Source organism: Macaca nemestrina, chromosome 15 (genome assembly GCF_043159975.1).
Source record: "Macaca nemestrina isolate mMacNem1 chromosome 15, mMacNem.hap1, whole genome shotgun sequence".
In the NCBI taxonomy this organism is placed as follows: domain Eukaryota; kingdom Metazoa; phylum Chordata; class Mammalia; order Primates; family Cercopithecidae; genus Macaca; species Macaca nemestrina.
Genome location: NC_092139.1, coordinates 96,783,703 through 96,803,943, shown reverse-complemented (window position 1 = coordinate 96,803,943; position 20,241 = coordinate 96,783,703). Strand labels below are relative to the sequence as shown.

The 20,241-nt window shown below is 45.8% G+C and overlaps 2 protein-coding genes across 5 annotated transcripts in view; both read right to left on the bottom strand.

Moving 5' to 3' along the window:
• Positions 1-283, bottom strand: part of LOC105487273 (EMI domain containing 1) — a 65,443-nt gene extending 65,160 nt beyond the window's left edge. The window contains exon 1 of one of the 3 annotated variants that reach the window (XM_071080353.1): positions 34-283. In XM_071080353.1, coding sequence (XP_070936454.1) covers positions 34-239 — 206 coding nt within the window. In that variant the 5' untranslated portion in view covers positions 240-283. The remainder of the gene's footprint in view (positions 1-33) is intronic. The other 2 variants (XM_071080354.1, XM_071080355.1) reach the window with 2 other exon arrangements.
• LOC105487277 (kringle containing transmembrane protein 1) overlaps positions 1-20,241 on the bottom strand; it is a 143,176-nt gene that overhangs the window by 21,687 nt on the left and 101,248 nt on the right. Inside the window, exons 10-11 of one of the 2 annotated variants that reach the window (XR_011614048.1) lie at positions 8,636-8,850; positions 36-157 (exon numbers count right to left, since the gene is read on the bottom strand). The gene's annotated coding sequence lies outside the window, so the exon portion shown is untranslated. Of the gene's footprint in view, positions 1-35; positions 158-8,635; positions 8,851-20,241 lie in introns of those variants that run through there. The other variant, XR_011614047.1, reaches the window with a different exon arrangement.

Here is a 20,241-nt window from a genome sequence, read left to right as displayed (position 1 = left end):
TTAAAGAGAGAAACCTTTTATACCTTTTCTTACCTGCTTTTTCCTATGTGCTCTAAGTTACTCTCATTCTTGCAGATTAGATGGTCACAGCTTCCCTTAGGTCTGCAGCTGTCTGCCTGCTCAGCCTCCGACTTAGTGAGCCAGTTATTGGAAGAAACTATAAAGGAGTGAGAAAGCCTTTTTGGCTGTACTCTTCTTAAGAATTGCTGAGTTTTATAAAACCATTCTTTTTCATCCATAACCCTCAGTGGCTTCTTAGAATCTTTCTTAGTAGTAAAACATTGTAATAGCAATATAATATCATTAAAGCAGTTTTCTTTTAAAAGAAAATAAATCACCCATAATCCATCCATCTTAATATAACGATTCCCCAGAGATTTTTTTTTTCTTTGGAAGGTTTTTCTGGCCTTCTTTTTTGCCAAAGAAAGAGAGGTTCCAGCCCTTTGAATATCTTTCCCCACTCCCAGGCAGCTGAAAATCCTCCTTCTTTCTCTTACTCTTAGCTGCTTGGTCCTTTGAAGTCAAAGCTGGTTTTATGTCTAATCTGCACTGAATGGGTCATTACTGATGGGCACATGTGGGATCAGAGGGGCCTGACACAGGTTGCCTTCTGCACAGGGCAGAAGCTGTCACAGTTTCCGTCCACACGATTGCTGTGTCACATGCTGTGAACGTAAGTATTAGCAAACGCACATCTGCAGGGCAGGGCACACCAGATATCTTTGGGGACATTATGAGTGTGTCAGTATCTTTTTTTTTTTTTTTTGTGATGGAGTCTCACTGTGTCACCCAGGCTGGCATGCAGTGGTGGCGTGATCTCAGCTCACTGCAACCTCCGCCTCCTGGGTTCAAGAAATTCTCCCACCTCAGCCTCCCGAGTAGCTGGGATTACAGGTCTGCACCACCACCCCTGTCTAATTTTTGTATTTTTTAGTAGAGATGGGGTTTCACCATGTTGGCCAGGTTGGTCTCGAACTCCTGACCTCAGGTGATCTGCCCACCTCGGCCTCCCAAAGTGCTGGGATTACAGGCTTGAGCCACCGTGCCCAGCCTCAATATCTTCTTTTTAAACATTTTTAAAATTTTTATTTTTTTGATACAGGGTCTTGCTTTGTTACCCAGGCTGGAATGCAGTGGCACAATCTTGGCTCACTGCAGCCTCGACTTCAGAAGCTCAAGCGATCCTCCTGCCTCATCCTCAACTAGGACAACAGGTGTGCACCACCACACCTGGCTAACGTAAACATAAACGTTTTTTTGTAGAGATGAGGTCTGCCGATGCTGCCCAGACTGGTCTTGAACTTCTGGGCTCAAGTGATCCTCCCACCTTAGCCACCCAAAGTGCTGGCATTACAGGCATAAGCCACCATGCCTGGCCTTGTATGATATTTGAATTATGTGCCAATAAAGCTGCACATACACATTCAAACAGAACAGATTTTAAAGGTGAGAAATGTTTTCTTGTTTCCAATTTGTTACTTTGGTGACCTCTAATGAATCACTTTTGTAATTAAGTACACACGAGCTGACTTTGGGAGCATATAAACTAAAAATTGGAACAACACAGAGCAGATTAGCATGTCCTTTTAACAAACTGAAAGATATTTAAACATAAAAAGAAATAAATTATACATAAAAAAGAACATACGTTATTTTTAATTTAAAAAACACATTCACTGTCTGGGCGCGGTGGCTCACACCTGTAATCCCAGCATTTTGCGAGGCCGATCACCCGAGGTCAGGAGTTTGAGACCAGCCTGGCCAACATGGCGAAACCCCGTCTCTACTAAAATACAACAATTAGCCAGGCGTGGGGGCCCGTGCCTGTAATCCCAGCTACTTGGTAGGCTGAGGCAGGAGAATCACTCGAACTTGGGAGGCAGAGGTTGCGGTAAGCTGAGTCACACCGCTGCACTCCAGCCTGGGCGACAGAGTGAGGCCCTGTCTCAAAAAAAAAAAAAAAAAAGTTTTTAATAAAAAATTTTAAAAAACCACATTCACCACCCTTAGGTATCTAACCAAGAGAAATGGAAATAGGGTCACACACAAAAATGCACCTGAGTGTTCACAGCAGTATTATCTGTAAGAACCAAAAAGTGGCAACAACCCAAATGTGTGTCGACAGATGAATTGGACAGACAACATGTGGTCCATCCACGCAATGGAATATTGTTGGGAAGGAATGAAACGTCGACACATGTTGCCACATCGGTGAGGCTTCACAGCACTATGCTCAGTAAAAGAAGCCAGCCGCAAAAGGCCACATGGTGTATGATTCCATTTACGTGAAATACCCAGAATAGGGAAATCTACAGAGACAGAAAGTGGTTGCCAGGAGCTGGTGGTGGGGCGGTGGGGGCTGCGGGAGAATGGGGAATCACTGCAAATGGGTATATGGTTTCTTTTTTTTTTAAGATGGCGTTTCGCTCTTGTTGCCCAGACTGGAGTGCAATGGTGTGATCTTGGCTCACTGCAACCTTCGTCTCCCAGGTTCAAGCAATTCTACTGCCTCACCCTCCCAAGTAGCTGGGATTACAGGTGCCCACCACCACGCACAGCTAATTTTTTTTTTTTGAAACAGAATCTAGCTCTGTTACCCAGACTGGAATGCAGTGGCACAATCATGGCTCACTGCAGCCTGGACCTCCTGCCTCAGCCTCCTGAGTAGCTGGGACTACAGGCACCTGCCACCACTTCGAGCTAGTTTCTAAGTTTTTTGTAGAGATGGGCCCTCTCTTTGTTGCCCAGGCTGGTCTTGAACTCCCAGCTTCATGTGATCTCTCTGCCTCGGTCTCCCAAAATTCTGGGATAACAGGTGTGAGCCACTGCACCTGGGCACTCAAAATTCTCAATTACAGCTACAAAGACCCTTTTCCAAATAAGATCACCTTCACAAGTTCCTGGACATGGACCTATGTTTTGGTGGGGCCCATCCTTCAGCCCACCGCACCTCCCTACCCCAACTGCCATCATCTAAGCTGGGCCACCCTGCCTTGGTCTCCAGCCCTTGCAGACAGAGGCCAGACCCATGTCCCCTGTTACTTGGAGTCTCACAGCGGCTCCCAGGGCATCTGGAAGCAGCTCACACTTGACCTGCAAAGCTCCATGGCCTGGCCCTGCTGGCATCTCAGGCACCCTGTTCCCACCACATTGACCTTTTCCCCAGTTCCTAAAGGGCTCCAAGCTTTCTCTTGCCTCCAGAGCCTCCTCCATGTTGATCTCCCTGTTCCCTCCACCTGGCACTCCTCCAGGCTTCACCTGGGTGCCTTTTGCTTACCCACAAGTCTCAGTTTAGGTGCCCCACCCCCACCCCAAACCTCTCTTCACAACCTGAGATGTTAGGGGCTCCTTGGGGGTTATGGCAGGTTATAGTGGTGGGGTTCACCTGGATGCACTCTCTGGACTGGGAGCTCAGCCTGGGCAGGGCCACGTAGCTCGTGCCTATCTTGCTCCCTGTAGAATGGCAGTGTTCCTTTTTTTTTTTTTTGAGACAGAGTCTCGTTCTGTTGCCCAGGCTGGAGTGCAGTGGCACCATCTCGACTCACTGCAACCTCTGCCTCCTGGGTTCAAGCGATTCTCCTGCCTCAGCCTCCTGAGTAGCTGGGACTACAGGCACACGCGAACATGCCCAACTAGAATGTCAGCGTTTCTGAGGGTGGGAGGAGGGCATTAAGGGTCAGATGATCCTGAACCTTACTCTTCACTTTCCACCTCTTCCCATCTTCCTTCCTCATAATCTTGGGGAACATGTTTTTCTCACCTTTAAATATATATATATATTTAAGTTGGAGTGTAGCAGCATGATCATAGCTCACTACAGTCCTGTCTGCTGGGCTCAAGCAATCCTCCTGCCTCAACCTCCTGGGTAGCTAGGACATAGGCATGTGCCACCATGCCTAATTTTTTAAAATCTCGTTTTTGTAGAGATGAAGTCTTGGTATGTTGCCCAGGCTGGTCTCGAACTCCTGGCCTCAAGGGATCCTCCCACCTTGGCCTCTCAAAGTGTTGGGATTACAGGCATAAACCACCTCACCTGGCCCTTTCTCACCTCTAAAATCTGAAGTTCTGTTTGAATGTGGAAAAAAGAAAAGGAGGAAGGCCTTCCCATCACACACCTTTTCTGCCTGAATTCCCAGGCACTGTCTTTTACTCCAACTGCAATCATTTGCACTTAATTCCTCCAACTTCAAGTTGTTTGAGATCAAAAAGGAAGGAACACAAGAAGGGGATGGGGAATGTGTTCCGGAATAGGAGGAGTTACAGAAACCTCAGGGCCTCTGCTCAGACAGGTGGTGGGATGAATCCCACAGATGAGAATAATCAGCCGTGGGACTCTGAGCGAGTGACCCCTCCCAGGTGAGTCTCAATGGCTCACCTGTAGAACGGGATGATAGCAGCCACCCTGCAGCTGAGGACTAGGGAGTTATGTCGAGTGCCTGGCACACAGCAAGGAAGCACTCAGTATGTGGTGGCAACAGTTAACAATTCATAAAACCGTAGAGAGTATGTGAAATGCCATTTCAGTTTGCAAACATCTCCAATCCCCAGAATGTTCCCCACTGGCCTCCTGGGCAGCTGAGAAGAGTAACAGCATTGGGGGATGGTGTTATGGTTTGAATTATGTCCCCCCCCAACACCCCCAAAAGATGTTGAAGTCCTAACCCCTAGGATCTGTGAATGGGACCTTCTTTGGACATGGGGTGTTTGCAGATGATATGTTGAGATGAGGTCACGTGGGTGGGCCCTAATCCAATGTGGCCGTGTCTTTATATAAAGGGGAAATGGGACACAGAGGCAGATGATGTGAAGACACAGAAGATGGCCGCCAACAAGCCAAAGAATGCTGGAGGCTACCCGAAGCCGGGAGAGGGGCCTGGAACAGACTCTCCCTCTCAGCCTCAGAAGGAACCAGCCCTGCCCACACTTTGATTTCAGACTTCCAGCACTAAAATAGCGAGACAGTAAGTGTCTGTTGTTTAAGCCAGGCAGGTTGTGGAGCTTTGTTACAGAGGTGGGAATAAGACAAATCCACCGTCAGAGCAAACTGGGCCTCCTAGGGCCGGCAGGATCCCCCTGGGGCTCTGAGGAGATGGACCAGAGGTCAGTGCCAAGCCCCGCCAGCCCCCAGTCACTGCCCAGGCCGATGGCCAGGCCTGGCTGCTCCTCGGTTCCCCACTGCCCAGCAGGAGGGCACCAGACGCTTCCGGGACAGAAATCTGGGATGCATTTGGAAATCCTGGCAGAGGGCTTTCAAGTTAGGCCCTGTCCTAACTGGGGAACCGCCATCTGGATCCTGTTTGCTGGCCCCTGGCAGGAGAATCTGAGTGGGATTTTGGGGGAGCCATCAGGGAAGGGGGCCACTCCCTCTGTGGCTGGGTGATGTCAGCGGTCCTGGGTGGAATCCTGGCCCTGCCACTTGCTGGGTGACCTCAGGCTGCTCATGTCACCTCTCTTGGCTTTCTCACCTGAAAACTGAAAACTGAGGGCAATCGCAGAATGTACCTTGAAATGTCACCACCAGGATTTACTAGGATCATCAGACTAGCAGGCTGCTTAATGAAGGGGAACTTCAGATTTTTCTTTCCTTTTCTTTTTTTTTTTTTTTTTTTTTGAGACAGAGTCTCGCTCTGCCGCCCAGGTTGGAGTGCAGTGGCGTAATCTTGGCTCACTGCAAGCTCCGCCTCCCGGGTTCACGCCATTCTCCTGCCTCAGCCTCCCGAGTAGCTGGGACTACAGGCGCCCGCCACCTCGCCCGGCTAGTTTTTTTGTATTTTTTAGTAGAGACGGGGTTTCACTGCGTCAGCCAGGATGGTCTCGATCTCCTGACCTCGTGATCCGCCCGTCTCGGCCTCCCAAAGTGCTGGGATTACAGGCTTGAGCCACCGCGCCCGGCCTTTTTTTTTTTTTTTAACAAATTCTGGTAAGACACATAATGTAAAATTGATTTTTTTTTTTTTTTTTTTTTTGGAGACAGGGTCTCACTGTGTCACCCAGGGTGGAGTGCAGCGGGGTGATCATAGCTCACTGCAGCCTCGACCTCCCTGGGCTCAGGTGATTCTCCTACCTCAGCCTCCAGGGTAGCTGGGACTATAGGCATGTGCTACTATGCTTGGCTAATTTTTCTATTTTTTTGTTGAGATGGGGTTTCACCATGTTGTCCAGGCTGGAAAACTGACCATTTTACTTATTTTAACCATTTTAAAGCATTTTAAAGCATAAACTGCGGTACATTCGCATTGTTGTGCAACTGTCACCCCCGTCCAGAACTTTTTCATCTTCCGCAAATTAAACTGTACTGGTTCAACACTGACTCCTCATTCCCCCATCCCTCATTCTACTTGTCTCTACAATTTTGATGACTCTAAGTACCTCATATAAGTGGAATTTTACCATTCTACTTGAACTCCTGGGCTTAAGCGATTCCCCCGCTCCCCGCCTTGGCCTCTTAAAGTGCTGGGATTACAGGCATAATTGCACCACCACACCCAGCAAAATTGGCCATTGTTAAGGGTACCGTTCAGTGGAATTAAATGCCTTCGTAGTGTTGTGTAACCATCACCAACATCCATCTCCTGAACCCTTTTCATCTTGTAAAACTGAAACTCTGTATCCATTAAACAATAACCCCCATTACCCCTTTTTCCCAGCCATCACCATTCTACTTTCTGTGTCTATGATTTTGACTACTCTAGGTACGCCATATAAGTGAAATCATACGGTATTTATTATTTTGTGACTGGCTTCATTTACTCAGCATGTCCTCAAGCTTCATTCTCACTGTAGCTTGTGTCAGAACTGCCTTCCTTTTCAGGGCTGAATAATATTCCATTGAAAGGATAGACCTCATTTTGCTTATCCATTCTTCCATTGATGGATATGTGAGTTTCTCCACATTTTGGCAATTATGAATAATACTGCTATGAGCACAGGATCTCTTTGAGACCCTCCTTTTGTTTTGGCTGTATACCTGGAAGTGGAATTGGTGTATTTAATTCTTTTGGGTATATACCTAGAAGTGGAATTGCTGGGTCACATGGGTAATTCTATGTTTGCTTATTTATTTATTTATTTATTTATTTATTTATTTATTTATTTGAGATGGAGTCTCACTCTGTCGCCCAGGCTGTAGTGCAGTGGTGCAATCTCAGTTCACAGCAAGCTCCGCCTCCTGGGTTCACATCATTCTCCTGCCTCAGCCTCTCAAGTGGGACTACAGGCACCCGCCACCACGCCTGGCTAATTTTTTGTATTTTTAGTAGAGACAGAATTTCACCGTGTTAGCCAGGATGGTCTCGATCTCCTGACTTTGTGATATGCCCACCTCGGCCTCCCAAAGTGCTGGGATTACAGGCATGAGCCACTGCACCCGGCCCTATGTTTAATTGTTGGAGGCACCACCACCTGTTTTCCGCAGCAGCTGCACCACTTTGCATTCCCACCAGCAGCACGGAAGCGTTCTAATTTCTCCACATGCTCCCAGCAGTGAGTAGTGGGCTGTTCCCTGGCGCTGCCTGACATTCTTTGAGGAGCCTGAAAGGGGCACTTTACTTAGGGATGCCGGAACTCCTGGAATCCTGACCCCTTTTGAGTTTCTAAGGTTTCTAGAAGATCCCCTAGGGGAAGCCCACTGTGGGAGTGATGGCCTGGCTCTTAGCCTGGGGTGCACACTGGGCTGGGGAGCGCTGGTTCCAGGCATGCATGGGTGAGGAAGTAGCTGTGTGCGTAAATGCTGTGTGTATATAAACCCGCGTGAACCAAAGTGGGAAGTCGCTGTAATGCTGGGAGACCCAGGCTCATTTGGAGATGTTCAGCAAGCATCTGACATAGAGCCTGGAAGTCTCTCCCTCAAAGGGCTGCATCTGGGCTCCCATTCTGCCATCAACACAGCTAGGCTGGCCGGGCATGATGGCTCACACTTGCAATTCCAGCACTTTGGGAGGCCGAGGCAGGTGGATCACTTGAGGTCAGGCGTTCGAGACCAGCCTGGCCAACATGGCAAAACCCTGTCTCTACTAAAAATACAAAAATTAGCCAGGTATGGTGGCATGTACCTGTAATCCCAGCTACTCGGGAGGCTGAGGCAGAATTGCTTGAACTTGGGAGACGAAGGTTGCAGTGAGCCGAGATGGCACTGCTACACTCCAGCCTAGGCAACAAAGTGAGACTCCGTCTCAAGAAAAGAAAAAAAAAGACAGCTAGGCTAGACTCTGCCTGAGAGAAGCTGAGGTTCCCAGACATATGGCAGGAGGAGGACTGATGCTAGGGAGGAGACAGAGCCTGCTCATGATAGACAGCGGGGGCCGGCCTCCCTGGGCCCTGAACCCCATGGGTATTCCCAGAGGATGCAGCTCTTGGCCCGAGTCAGCCTCACACACGACTGGGTCTGCTCCCTCGAGCCTCCCTACTCCCACGGGCTCAGTGGAGCCTCATGCCCAGCACAGATGAAATAGCTCTTGGCTGGATGGTGGCCCAAAGGGCCTTGTGGTCATCCTTCCGCACAGTGGTCTTCACCATCCAGGGAGAAGGGAAAGCAACAGAGACTGAGAGCCAAGCATGGGGCCTGGAGTTCGGATAGACTTGGGCCACCCATTGGCTTGAGCAGGGACCCCACCTCTCTCAACCCCAGTCTCCTCACCTGTACGCTGGAGCTAATAATGACGGTGGCCGCCTGACCGAGCAGGTGATGATTCAATGGCGCATGTACAACGTCCAGCCGGCACCGGGCACATTGTAAGTAAATAGCCCTGTTTCCATCAGAAAGGAGAACAGCTGCCTGGACTGAATATGCAACAGGACACCCGGAGTGTGTTTTTTGGATGCATCGGCTTGCTTTCTAGCCACTGGCCTCTTCTAGAAGTTGCACACAGATAAAAGGTCCCAGTTAATGAGGATTCTGGTTAAAGTTTTAAAATTCACAGCAAGCCCACTCCGCATAATAATGTATCAGAAACACAACAATCCTTTAATCTAGAAGGAATTAATTGCTGGGCCCAGAAATTCAGGGCACGCTGACAGAATCGTTAATTTCTCGAGCTGATAGTTTCAAAAAGCGACTGATTTTAGACTGGCTTCTCTGTAGAAGTACGTAAGACTCCCACAGTCCCAACAAAGGGCGAGATTGTCCTGCTGTCTAACTCAGTAAGAATCATGTATGTGGGGTCTGAATTAATGTCAGCTCTGAATTTTTCCTGCTGAGTGGAACGTGGTGGACTTTAAGCCCCAGGAGATTCAATGGCAGCTCTGTGGTCTGGGCATCCCAGGCATCATCCAGGGAATGTCCTCACTTGTCTCACGTATGTTTACAGAGCGCCTACTCTGAGCCCAAGCTCAGGTTCTGTGTTGGAAATGCAGGAGCCAGCGCGACCAGCCTCAAAGACAGACTCACACAAACCCATGGTCAGATAACTGCATGACTGCAAGTCGTAAAAAGGAATGAGGCAGGGTGTCTGAAAGGACATAACAGGCTGGGCACAGTGACTCACACTTGTAATTCCAGCACTTTGGGAGGCTGAGGCAGGAAGACCACTTGAGGCCAGAAGTTCAAGTCCAGTCTGGGCAACACAGTGAGATCCTGTCTCTGCAAAAATTAAAATATTAGCCAGGTATGGTGTGTATGCCTGTGATCCCAGCTCCTCAGAAGGCTGGGGCAGGAGGATTGCTTGAGCCAGGGAGGTTGAGGCTGCAATGAGCCCTGACTGCATCCTTGCATTCCAGCCTGGGTGACATAACAATACCCCATCTTTAAAAAAAAAAAAAAAAGAGAGAGAGAACAATAGGGCCCTAATTCAGATGACAGGGCTTGGCAGATAGGGCCACAGATCTTATAAAATGTTTTTATTTATTTATTTATTATTATTATTTTTTGAGACAGAGTCTGGCTCTGTCGTCCAGGCTGGAGTGCAATGGCCAGATCTCAGCTCACTGCAAGCTCCGCCTCCCGGGTTTACGCCATTCTCCTGCCTCAGCCTCCCGAGTAGCTGGGACTACAGGCGCCCGCCACCTCGCCTGGCTAGTTTTTTGTATTTTTTAGTAGAGACGGGGTTTCACCATGTTAGCCAGGATGGTCTCGATCTCCTGACCTCGTGATTCGCCCGTCTCGGCCTCCCAAAGTGCTGGGATTACAGGCTTGAGCCACCGCGCCCGGCCTATTTATTTTTAATTTTTATTTTTAGAGACGGAGTCTCGCTCTGTTGTCCAGGCTGGAGTGCAGTGCTGCCATCTCGGCTCACTGCAAGCTCCGCCTTCCAGGTTCACACCATTCTCCTGCCTCAGTCTCCCGAGTAGGTGGGACTACAGGCACCTGCCATCATGCCCGGCAAATTTTTTGTATTTTTAGTAGGACGGGGTTTCACCGTGTTAGTCAGGATGGTCTCAATCTCTTGACTTCGTGATCTGCCTGCCTCGGCCTCCCAAAGTGCTGGGATTATAGGCGTGAGCCACCACGTCTGTAAAATTTTTTTGAGACAAGTTCTTACTCTGTTGTCCAGGCTGCAGTGCAGTGGCATGATCACAGCTCACTGCAGCTTGGAACTCCTGGGTTTAAGTGATCCCCCTGCCTCAGCCTCCTGAGTAACTGGAATTACAGGAGTGCACCACCATGCCCAGCTAATTTTTTTTTTTTTTTTAAATAGAGACAAGAGCTTGCTATGTTGCCACAGGCTGGTCTCAAACTCCTGGTCTCAAGCAATCTTCCTGTCTTGGCCTTTCAAAACCCTGAGACTGCAAGTATAAGAAAAGAAAATCTTGTAAGCTGAAAGCTGAAGGATGAGGGCAATTAATTGATGAAGTATGATGATCCAGGTGTCCCTGGGTGAAGAAACAACCTCTACAAAGGCCCTGAGGTAGGAATACGCCATTATAGGAGTTAGGAGCTGTTCTCAGGGAGCTGACGGTGATTGAGGCCTATGGAACAAGAAAAGAAAAATCATCATCTTCATTGTCACTATCACTACCATTGTCAGATAAAGGTGAAGTCTTACAAATACTTCATATGGGGCCAGGTATGGTGGTGTGTGTCTGTAATCCCAGCACTTTGGGAAACCAAGGTGGGAGGATTGCTTGAGGCCAGGAGTTTGAGACCAGCCTGGGCAACATAGCGAGATTCTATCTCTGCAATTTTTTTTTTGAATTAGCCTGACGTGTTAGTATGGGCTTATAGTCACAGCTACTCAGGAGGCTGAGGTGGGAGGATTGCCTAAGCCCAGGAGTTTGAGGCTGCAGTGAGCTATGATGGCACCACTGTACTCTAGCCTGGGAAACAGAGCGAGACCCTGTCTCAAAAACAAAACAAACAAAAAACCTCATGCAGGATCAAATACACCAGGCCCTGTAAATATTCCCAGGGGAATCTGAGCACCATTTAGGGCCCCAAAGGGAACATCCTGGGTGCAGACTGGGAGGCAGGAGACAGCCAGGTAAGGATACAGGCTCTGGGTCAGATGACCTGGCTTTGCATCCTGACTCCCCTCTTAAGGCGGGAAAGAAGGCCCCTCCTCTCCCCTCTCCTCCCCATCTCACTCTGTCACCCAGGCTGAAGTGCAGTGATGCAATCATGGCTCACTGCAGCCTTGACCTCCTAGGCTCAAGGGATCTTTGGACCACAGGCACGTGCCACCACGCCTGGCTAGCTCTTTGTTGTTGTTGTTGGTGGTGGTGGTGGTTTTTGTATTTTTAGTAGAGATGGGGTTTCCCCATGTTGCCCAGGCTGGTCTCGAACTCCTGGACTCAAGCAGTGCACCCACCCCTGCCTCCCAAAGTGCTGGGATTACAGGCGTGAGCCACCGCGCCTGGCCTGTAGTTACAATAAACTGTACACACTTAGGAGGGTGTACAGTTTCATCAGTTTGACATGTTTTCACCTGGGAAATCATCTCCACAATCAAGATGGTGAATATATCCACCACCTCTGAAAGTTTTCTTATTCCCCTTGGTCACCCACCTCTCTCCCGATTCCCAGGAAAACACTGATCTGCTTTCTGTCACTATAGATTATTTTGCATTTTCTAGGATTTTTCTTCATTTTCTTAAGAGACAGGGTCTCACTCTGTTACCCAGGCTGGAGGGTTGTGGCATGATCATAGCTCACTGCAGCCTTGAACTCTCAGGCTCAAGCGATCCTCCCACCTGAGCCTCCCAAAGTAGCTGGGATGACAGATGCACACTGCCACACTTGGCTAACTTTTATTTTTTATTTTTTGTAGAGATGGGGTGTCCCTATGCTTCCCAGGCTGGTCTAGAACTCCTGGACTCAAGCAATCCTCCTGTCTCAACCTCCCAAAGTGCTGGGATTACAGGTGTGAACCGCCTCACCTGGCCTATAGAGTTTTATATAAATGAAATCATACTGTATGTACTCTCTTTTGGTCTGGCTTCTTTTATGCAACATAATTTAAGCTTCACCCATGTCGTTGTGGATATTACTAATTCATTTCTTTTTCCTGCTAGGTATGTTTCACAACTTGTTTGTCCACTCACCTGCTGATGGACATTTGGTTGGTTTCCAGTTTGGGGCTATTACAAGTAATGCTGCTATGAACATTTGCATATGCATTTTTATATTGCCATATGTGTTCATTTCTCTTGGTTAGATACCTAGGAGTGGAATTGCTGGGTCTCAAGGTAATTGTATGTGAAGTATGAGAGAAACTGCCAAGCTGTTTATCTTTTTTTTTTTTTTGAGACGGAGTCTTGACCTGTCGCCCAGGTTGAAGTGCAATGTCATAATCTCGGCTCACTGCAACCTCCGCCTCCTGGGTTCAAACAATTCTCCTGTCTCAGCCTCCTGAGTAGCTAGAATTATAGGCATGCAACATTATACCTGGTTACTTTTTGTATTTTTAGTAGAGATGGGGTTTTGCCATGTTGGTCAGACTGGTCTTGAACTCCTGACCTCAGATGATCCACCTGCCTCAGCTTCCCAAAGTGCTGGGATTACAGGCATGCACCACCACGCCCAGCCCAAGCTGTTTTTCAAAGTGATTATAAAACAGTACCTAAAAGCTCTAGTTGCTCCACATCCTTACCAACCCTTAGTATTGCCAGTTATTCAAATTTAAGCCATTCTAATAGGTGTGTAGTGGTCTCACTGTGATTTTAATTGGTATTTCCCTAATGACTGATGCTATGGAGCATCTTTTCACCTGCTTATTTGTCATCCATACGTGTTTTTTTGATCAAGTGTCTGTTTCAATTGTTTGTTCCCCATGGGCACTCTTAAAAATTCTTTGTTTTCATATTACTGAGCGTTGAGAGTTCTTTATATATTCTGGATATGTCTTTTTAAAATCAGATATGTGATTTATGAGTATCCTCTTTCAATCTGTGACTTGTCTTTTTATTCTCTTAACAGTGTCTTTCTTTTTGAGACAGGGTCTCGCTTATCACCAGGCTGGACTGCAGTCACATGATCATGGCTTACTGCAGCCTCAACCTCCTGGATTCAGGCTATCCTCCCACCTCAGCCTCCCAGGACCACAGGTGTGTGCCACCACACCCAGCTAATTTTTTGTAGAGAAAGGGTTATGCCGTGTTGCCCAGGCTGGTCTCAAACTGCTGGGCACAAGCAATCTACCCGTCTCAGCCTCCCAAAGTGCTGGGATTACAGTTGTGAGCCACTGTGCCCAGCCAACAGTGTCTTTCAAAGAGCAGAGAGAGGTTAAATTTGATGATGTCCAGTTTGCACCTTTGTTGAAAATTGACCACATATCTATGAGTCTGTTTCTGGACTCTTTGTTCTGCTTTATTAAACTACTTGCCTATTTGTACACCAGTGCCACACCATCTTCGTTGCTGTGCCCTTATAATAAGTTTTAAAGTTAGGTCATTTAAGTCCTTTAATTTTGTTCCTCTTTTTCAAAGAAAGTTGTTTTGACTATTCTTTTTTTTTTTTTTTTTTGAGATGGAGTCTTGCTCTGTCGCCCAGGCTGGAGTGCAGTAGCACGATCTCGGCTCACTGCAAGCTCCACCTCCCGGGTTCATGCCATTCTCCTGCCTCAGCCTCCCGAGTAGCTGGGACTACAGGCGCCTGCCACCACGCCTGGCTTATTTTTTGTATTTTTTAGTACAGATGGGGTTTCACTGTGTTAGCCAGGATGGTCTCGATCTCCTGACCTCGTGAGCCGCCCGCCTCAGCCTCCCAAAGTGCTGGGATTACAGGCGTGAGCCACCACGCCCGGCCTGTTTTGACTATTCTAAGCCTTTGCATTTCCAATACATTTTGTAATCAGCTTGTAAATTTCTACCAAAAAAGCCTGCTGAGACTTTGACTGAAATTATGTTGAGTTTGTAGATTAATTTGGAAAGAATTGACATATTGACAGTATTGACTCTCTCAACCCATGAACATGGTATACCTCTCCATTTATTTAGACCTTTAAAACTTTTTCTCAGCAATGTTTTGTAGCTTTAATTGTACAGGCCTAACATACTTTTTTGTTCTATTTACTCTATTTCATATTTTTATGCTACCGTAAATAGTATTTTTTTTAATTTCAATGTCCAGGTATTTTTTGCTAGTAATATATTTTTTATATTGACCGTGTATCTTTCAGCATTATACTCATTCATTAGTCCCAGCAGCTTTTTTGCAAGTTCCATCAGATTTTTAACTTAAATGAACTTTTTTTTGGCAAATAAAGGCAACTTTTCTTGTTTATATACATCTGAATGTCTTTTATTTCCTTTTCTTGCCTCAGTATATTGGCTATAATCTCCAATACAATGTTGAATAGAAGTGGTGAGAGTAGAGAGACCAGTCCTGTTCATGACCTTAGGGGAAAAACATTAATGAACCCTAATGTTCATTATAGGGTTTTGTTTGGTAGATGCCTTTTATTAGGTAAGAAGATTCCCTTCTATTCCTGGCTTGCTTAATTTTTTTTTAACAATCAGGAACAAATGTTGGATTTTGTCAAATGTTTTTTCTGCCTTTATTGAAATTATCTGATCGTTTTAATTTTTTAGTCTGTTAATATGGTGAATCACACTGATTGATTTTCCAGGGTTAAAGCCACTTTGCAGTCCTAGGAGAAACGCCACTTGGTTGTGATGTACAGTTGTCTTCCCTTATCCATGGGGGATGTGTTCCAAGACCCCTAGTGGATGCCTGAAACCTCAGATAGTACCAAACCCTATATACACTATGTTTTTTCCTGTGTCCAGTGGTTAACAACCATTTATGAGACATGGAAAAAAAAAAAAAAAAAAGCAGGAAAGTGTGACCAGATATAGGAAAAAGAAAAGCAGGCAACAGAAACTGCCTTTAATCTTCAGAGTATACAAATTCGGTAAAAAAGAAAAATAAAGAAAGAAAGAAACTTCCCTAAGAAGGTCCAGATATCATACCTATGATAAAGTCTAATTTATAAATTAGGCACAGTAAGATATTAACAACAATAACTAATAATAAAATAGAACAATTATAACAATATACTGGAATAAAAGTTATATGAATGTGGTCTCTAAATGTTTTCTTTTACTATATTATGGGTAGCCAAAACCGCAAGAAGTGAAACTCCAGATAAAGGGGGACTATTGTATGTTTTTTTAAATATACAGTCATGAGTCATTTAATGATAGGGATATGTTCTGAGAAATGTGTCATTAAGTGATTTCATCATTGTGTGAACATGACAGAGTGCTCTCATGCGAACCTAGCTGAGATAGCCTACTACACACCTAGGCTATGTGGTGTAGCCTTTCTCCTAGGCTACAAACCTGTACAGCATGTTACTGTACTGAATACGGTAGGTAACTGTATCACAGTGGTATTTGTGTATCTAAACATAGAAAAGGTACAGTAAAAATACAGTATTATAATCTTTTTTTTTTTTTTGAGACAGGGTCTCACTCTGTTGCCCAGGCTATAGTACAGTGACGCTATCTCAGCTCACTGCAACCTCCGCCTCCTGGGCTCAAGCCATCCTCTCACCTCAGCCTCCCATGTAGCTGGGACCACAAGCACAAGCCACCATGCCTGGCTAATTTTTAAAAATTTTTTTGTAGAGATGGGGTTTTGCCATGTTGCCCAGGCTGGTCTTGAACTCCTGGGCTCAAGTTACCCACCTGCCCTGGTCTCCCAAAGTGCTGGGATTACAGGCATGAGCCACTGCACCTGGCCCAGAATTATAATCTTATGGGATCACTATTGTATATTTGGTCCATCATTGACAGAAATGTCATTATGCAGCAAATGACTATTACATATTCAGAGACAACTTATGGTATAGTGGTGTGAGGAGCTCCACCTACCCTCTGCCCAGAGAAACTGGTAAATATTATATGAAAAAACAACCATTTAAAGTCTCTGGAAATTGTCCTGAGGTCACACAGCAAATGAAGAAACATTTATTCAGAAAAATCGGCCGAGACCAGGCGCGGTGGCTCATGCCTGTAATCCCAGCACTTTGGGAGGCCAAGGCGGGCGGATGAGGTCAGGAGATCAAGACCATCCTGGTGAACATGGTGAAACCCCGTCTCTACTAAAAATACAAAAAAATTAGCCGGGCGTGGTGATTTGGCGGGTGTCTGTAGTCCCAGCTACTTGGGAGGCTGAGGCAGGAGAATGGCATGAACCCAGGAGGCGGAGCTTGCAGTGAGCCAAGATCGCACCACTGCACTCCAGCCTGGGCAACAGAGCGAGACTCTGTCTCAAAAAAAAAAGAAAAAGAAAAAAAAGAAAATCAGCCAGGCACGGTGGCTCACACCTATGATTTCAGCACTTTGGGAGGCTGAGGCAGGTGGATCATGAGGTCAGGAGTTCGAGACCAGCCTGGCCAATGTGGTGAAACCCGGTCTCTACTAAAAATACAAAAAAATTAGCCGGGCATAGTGGCACATGCCTGTAGTCCCAATTACTCGGGAGGCTGAGGCAGAAGAATTGCTTGAACCCAGGAAGCAGAGGTTGCAGTGAGCCAAGATCACCAAACTGCACTCCAGCCTGGGCAACAGAGTGAGACTCAGTCTTAAAAAAAAAAAAAAAATCTATTAAATCTCAGAACAGTAGAAAAGTGAGAGCCTGTGGCATTTGAGCCATGGCCCATTCTCTCCCTTCCCCGCCCCCCAGCTCAGTGAGATGGAAGTTCTACTCCAGGTGGATGCAACCAAGAACACAGGTCTCCCTCTCCTCAGTCTCAGTTGAGGGGCCAGAGTATCTCCCCAGGAAGGGCATGACATCAGCATTTCTCATCCACCAAGTCCTGTGTTCTAGATACTCCATTCTAGGCAAGAGTGGCTGAGAGGTCTGGGGTTCTCCTCCTCTACCCAGCCCCACTCTGTAGGGTGGAAGCTCTGCCTTAGGTGCAGCAGGCCAAAAAAATGCCTGGTTGCATTTGCCCCAGCTCATTCATAGGATAGAAATTCCATGTCATAAGTGGCAAGTCAAGACGATCAGAAGCTACTGCCCCATCCAGCAGCCTGTTCATAAAGCAGGGGTGTCATTCTTTGAGAAGGGGGCCATTCTCCCTGCCTCCAGTCCAGAGCAGTTGTGCAGAGGTTTTGCCCAGAGTAGCAGGCTGTAAAAGAACAGAGAGAGCCTAAGCTCTTCCCAAGGGAATTGACTTCCTTTGGCGCTGAGTGTGGAGGAGTTCCAGCTTAAGCGGAAAAGCAATGGAGATTTTGGTAGTAAGCAATTTTGGTGGCAAGCAATTATGAGGAGGCTAGTAGCTTGTCAGATTAACAAGCTAAACTATAGGGTAGCTACTGAGAAGAACGCTCCTGGAATTGTAACAAACCTCAAAGACTGGCCTCAAAGAGTACCTCTGCAAAAGGGCCTGAATTTAACTGAATCACATGTGGAGCAATTTATACTCCAGGGCACTATTGAAAACAATAGAGCAATTAGTCATCAGTGGAGGCTAATAGCTGGGTATGATTCCAACAAAGGCAGACAGCTTGACAAAGAAATCATAAAAAGAGACAAAGAGACCCCTGCTAAAACCACTGTCACCCAGGGTGACCCTGGTCATGCCCAAGGCTGCTTTCTCTGAGGAGTGAAACCAGAAGCTGCATACTTAGGAGAAACAGACTTCACTAGAATAGTCCAGCTAAGTCACTAAACAAATAAACAAGCAAACAAAACAAGCCCCAGAAGGTGAGAGTTCAGTAGAGTGCTACAGTATATTCTGTAAAATGTCCAGTGGTTAACAACCATTTATGAGACATGAAAAAAAAAAAAAAGCAGGAAAGTGTGACCAGAGAAATATAGGAAAAAGAAAAGCAGGCAACAGAAACTGCCTTTAATCTTCAGAGTATACAAATTCGATAAAAAAGAAAAAGAAAGAAAGAAAGAAACTTCCCTAAGAAGGTCCAGGTATCAGGCTTAGCCAAGACTCCAAAGCAACTGTTATAAATATATTCAGAGAACTAAAGAAAAGAATGCTTAAGAAAATAAAGGAAGGTAAAATGATAATTTCTTATCAAAATAGAGACTATCAATAAAGAGACAGAAATTATAAAATAGCACCAACTGAAAATTCTGGAGTTGGAATACAATAACTAAAATGAAAACTTCATTAGAGAGATCCAGCAGTAAAATGAATGGGCAAAAGAATCAGCAATTGTAAGGAGAGATTAATAGAGATTACACAATTGAAAGAGCAGAGAGATGGAAAAAATGTAGAAAAATGAGCAGAGCCTTAGAGAAATGTGGAAAACCATTAAGCACACCAACATTCATGTAATTGGGAGTATCAGGAGAGGAAAGAGAGAAAGGAGCAGAAAAAAATATTTGAAGAAATAATGCTCAAACACTTCCCAAATTTGAGGAAAACAATCTACACACATCCAAGAAGTTTAATGAACTCCAGGTCAGAATTTGCAAATATGCAAATATATCCAGACATATTATAGTGAAATGATTAAACGATCAAAACAAAGACGCTATAATCCCAGCTACTCAGGAGGCTGAGGTGGGAGGATAACTTGAGCCCAGGAGTTTCAGACTAGCCTGGGCAACAAAGTAAGACATCATCTCTAAACAAACAAACAAATAAAAAAAAAAAGCAAAGCATTAAGTGAAAAAAGGCTCATCAAAGAGAACAACATCTCAGACTAACAGCTGACTTGTCATTAGAAACAGTTAAGGATAGACACCAAAGTGCTGACAGGAAAAATAAGTATCAACCAAGAATTGTATATCCAGCAAAGCTGTCTTTTAAAACTGAAGATGAAATAAAGACGTTTCCAGATCTGCAAATACTGAGAAAATTTATTATATACTATTGAATTTAATTTGCCAAAATTTTGTTGAGAATTTTTCTATGTTCATGAGTAACATTGGATTTTAGGTTTCCTGTTTTTTTTTTTTTATTTTTACACATAATTTTGTTGCTTCCTAAACTCACCTGACTGTAAAACTTTTTTCTGTTTTTTATAATACTGTGGTCCAGTTTTGATATCAACAAAATGCTGGCCTCATAGAATGAATGAATTAGGAAATGTTTCTCTCAGTTCAATTTTCTGGAAGTTTATGTAAAATTGGTAGTCTTGGCTACTTGGGAGGCTAAGGCATGGGGATCATATGAGCCCAGGAGTTTGAGTCCAATCTGGGCAATAGAGAGAGACCCTGTCTTAAAAAAATTGCTACCATTTATTCCTTCAGTGTTTGGGGTCAGCCAATACAGAATCATACACCAGCAAAAGATCCATTCAAAGTGTAAGGTCAGTGGATTTCACTGTCACAAAATACAAAAAATCCATTGACCTGATTTCAGATTTTACACTGCAACTAACCTTTGTAAAACTACCACTTTTTGCATTTTGGTTTATATCAAAGAAGAATATCCATGCTTATCTAAAAAGCTCCTCCATAACTGGGTGCAGTAGTTCCTGCCTGTAATCCTAGCTCTTTGGGAGGCCGAGATGTGGATCTTCTTTGAGGGCCATTATTCAGCCTTTTACATACGGTAAGAATCAGGAGTCATGAGCCCCATACACAGAAGCTCCTGGGAGTCTTTGGTAATCCTCCGAGTGTAGAGAGGTCCCAGGAACAGCTGCTCTGGGCTATCAGAGTGAGTGGGCCTGGGGGATTTTCCTGAACAGCCTCCCCTGCTTGATGCCCAGGGAACCCAGGCCAGGTTGCAGCTTGAGGGCAGCACAGGGCATGGCCAGGTCAGTGCCTCTGCTCTTCTATAGCTGTGTGGGTGGCAGCCCAAAGAGCTGGGTCTGCAGCAGGGCTGAGTGCGAATCCTGCCTGGGTCCCTCTGTGTCGCAGGTCCGTGAACTCAATATGTTCATGACCAAACC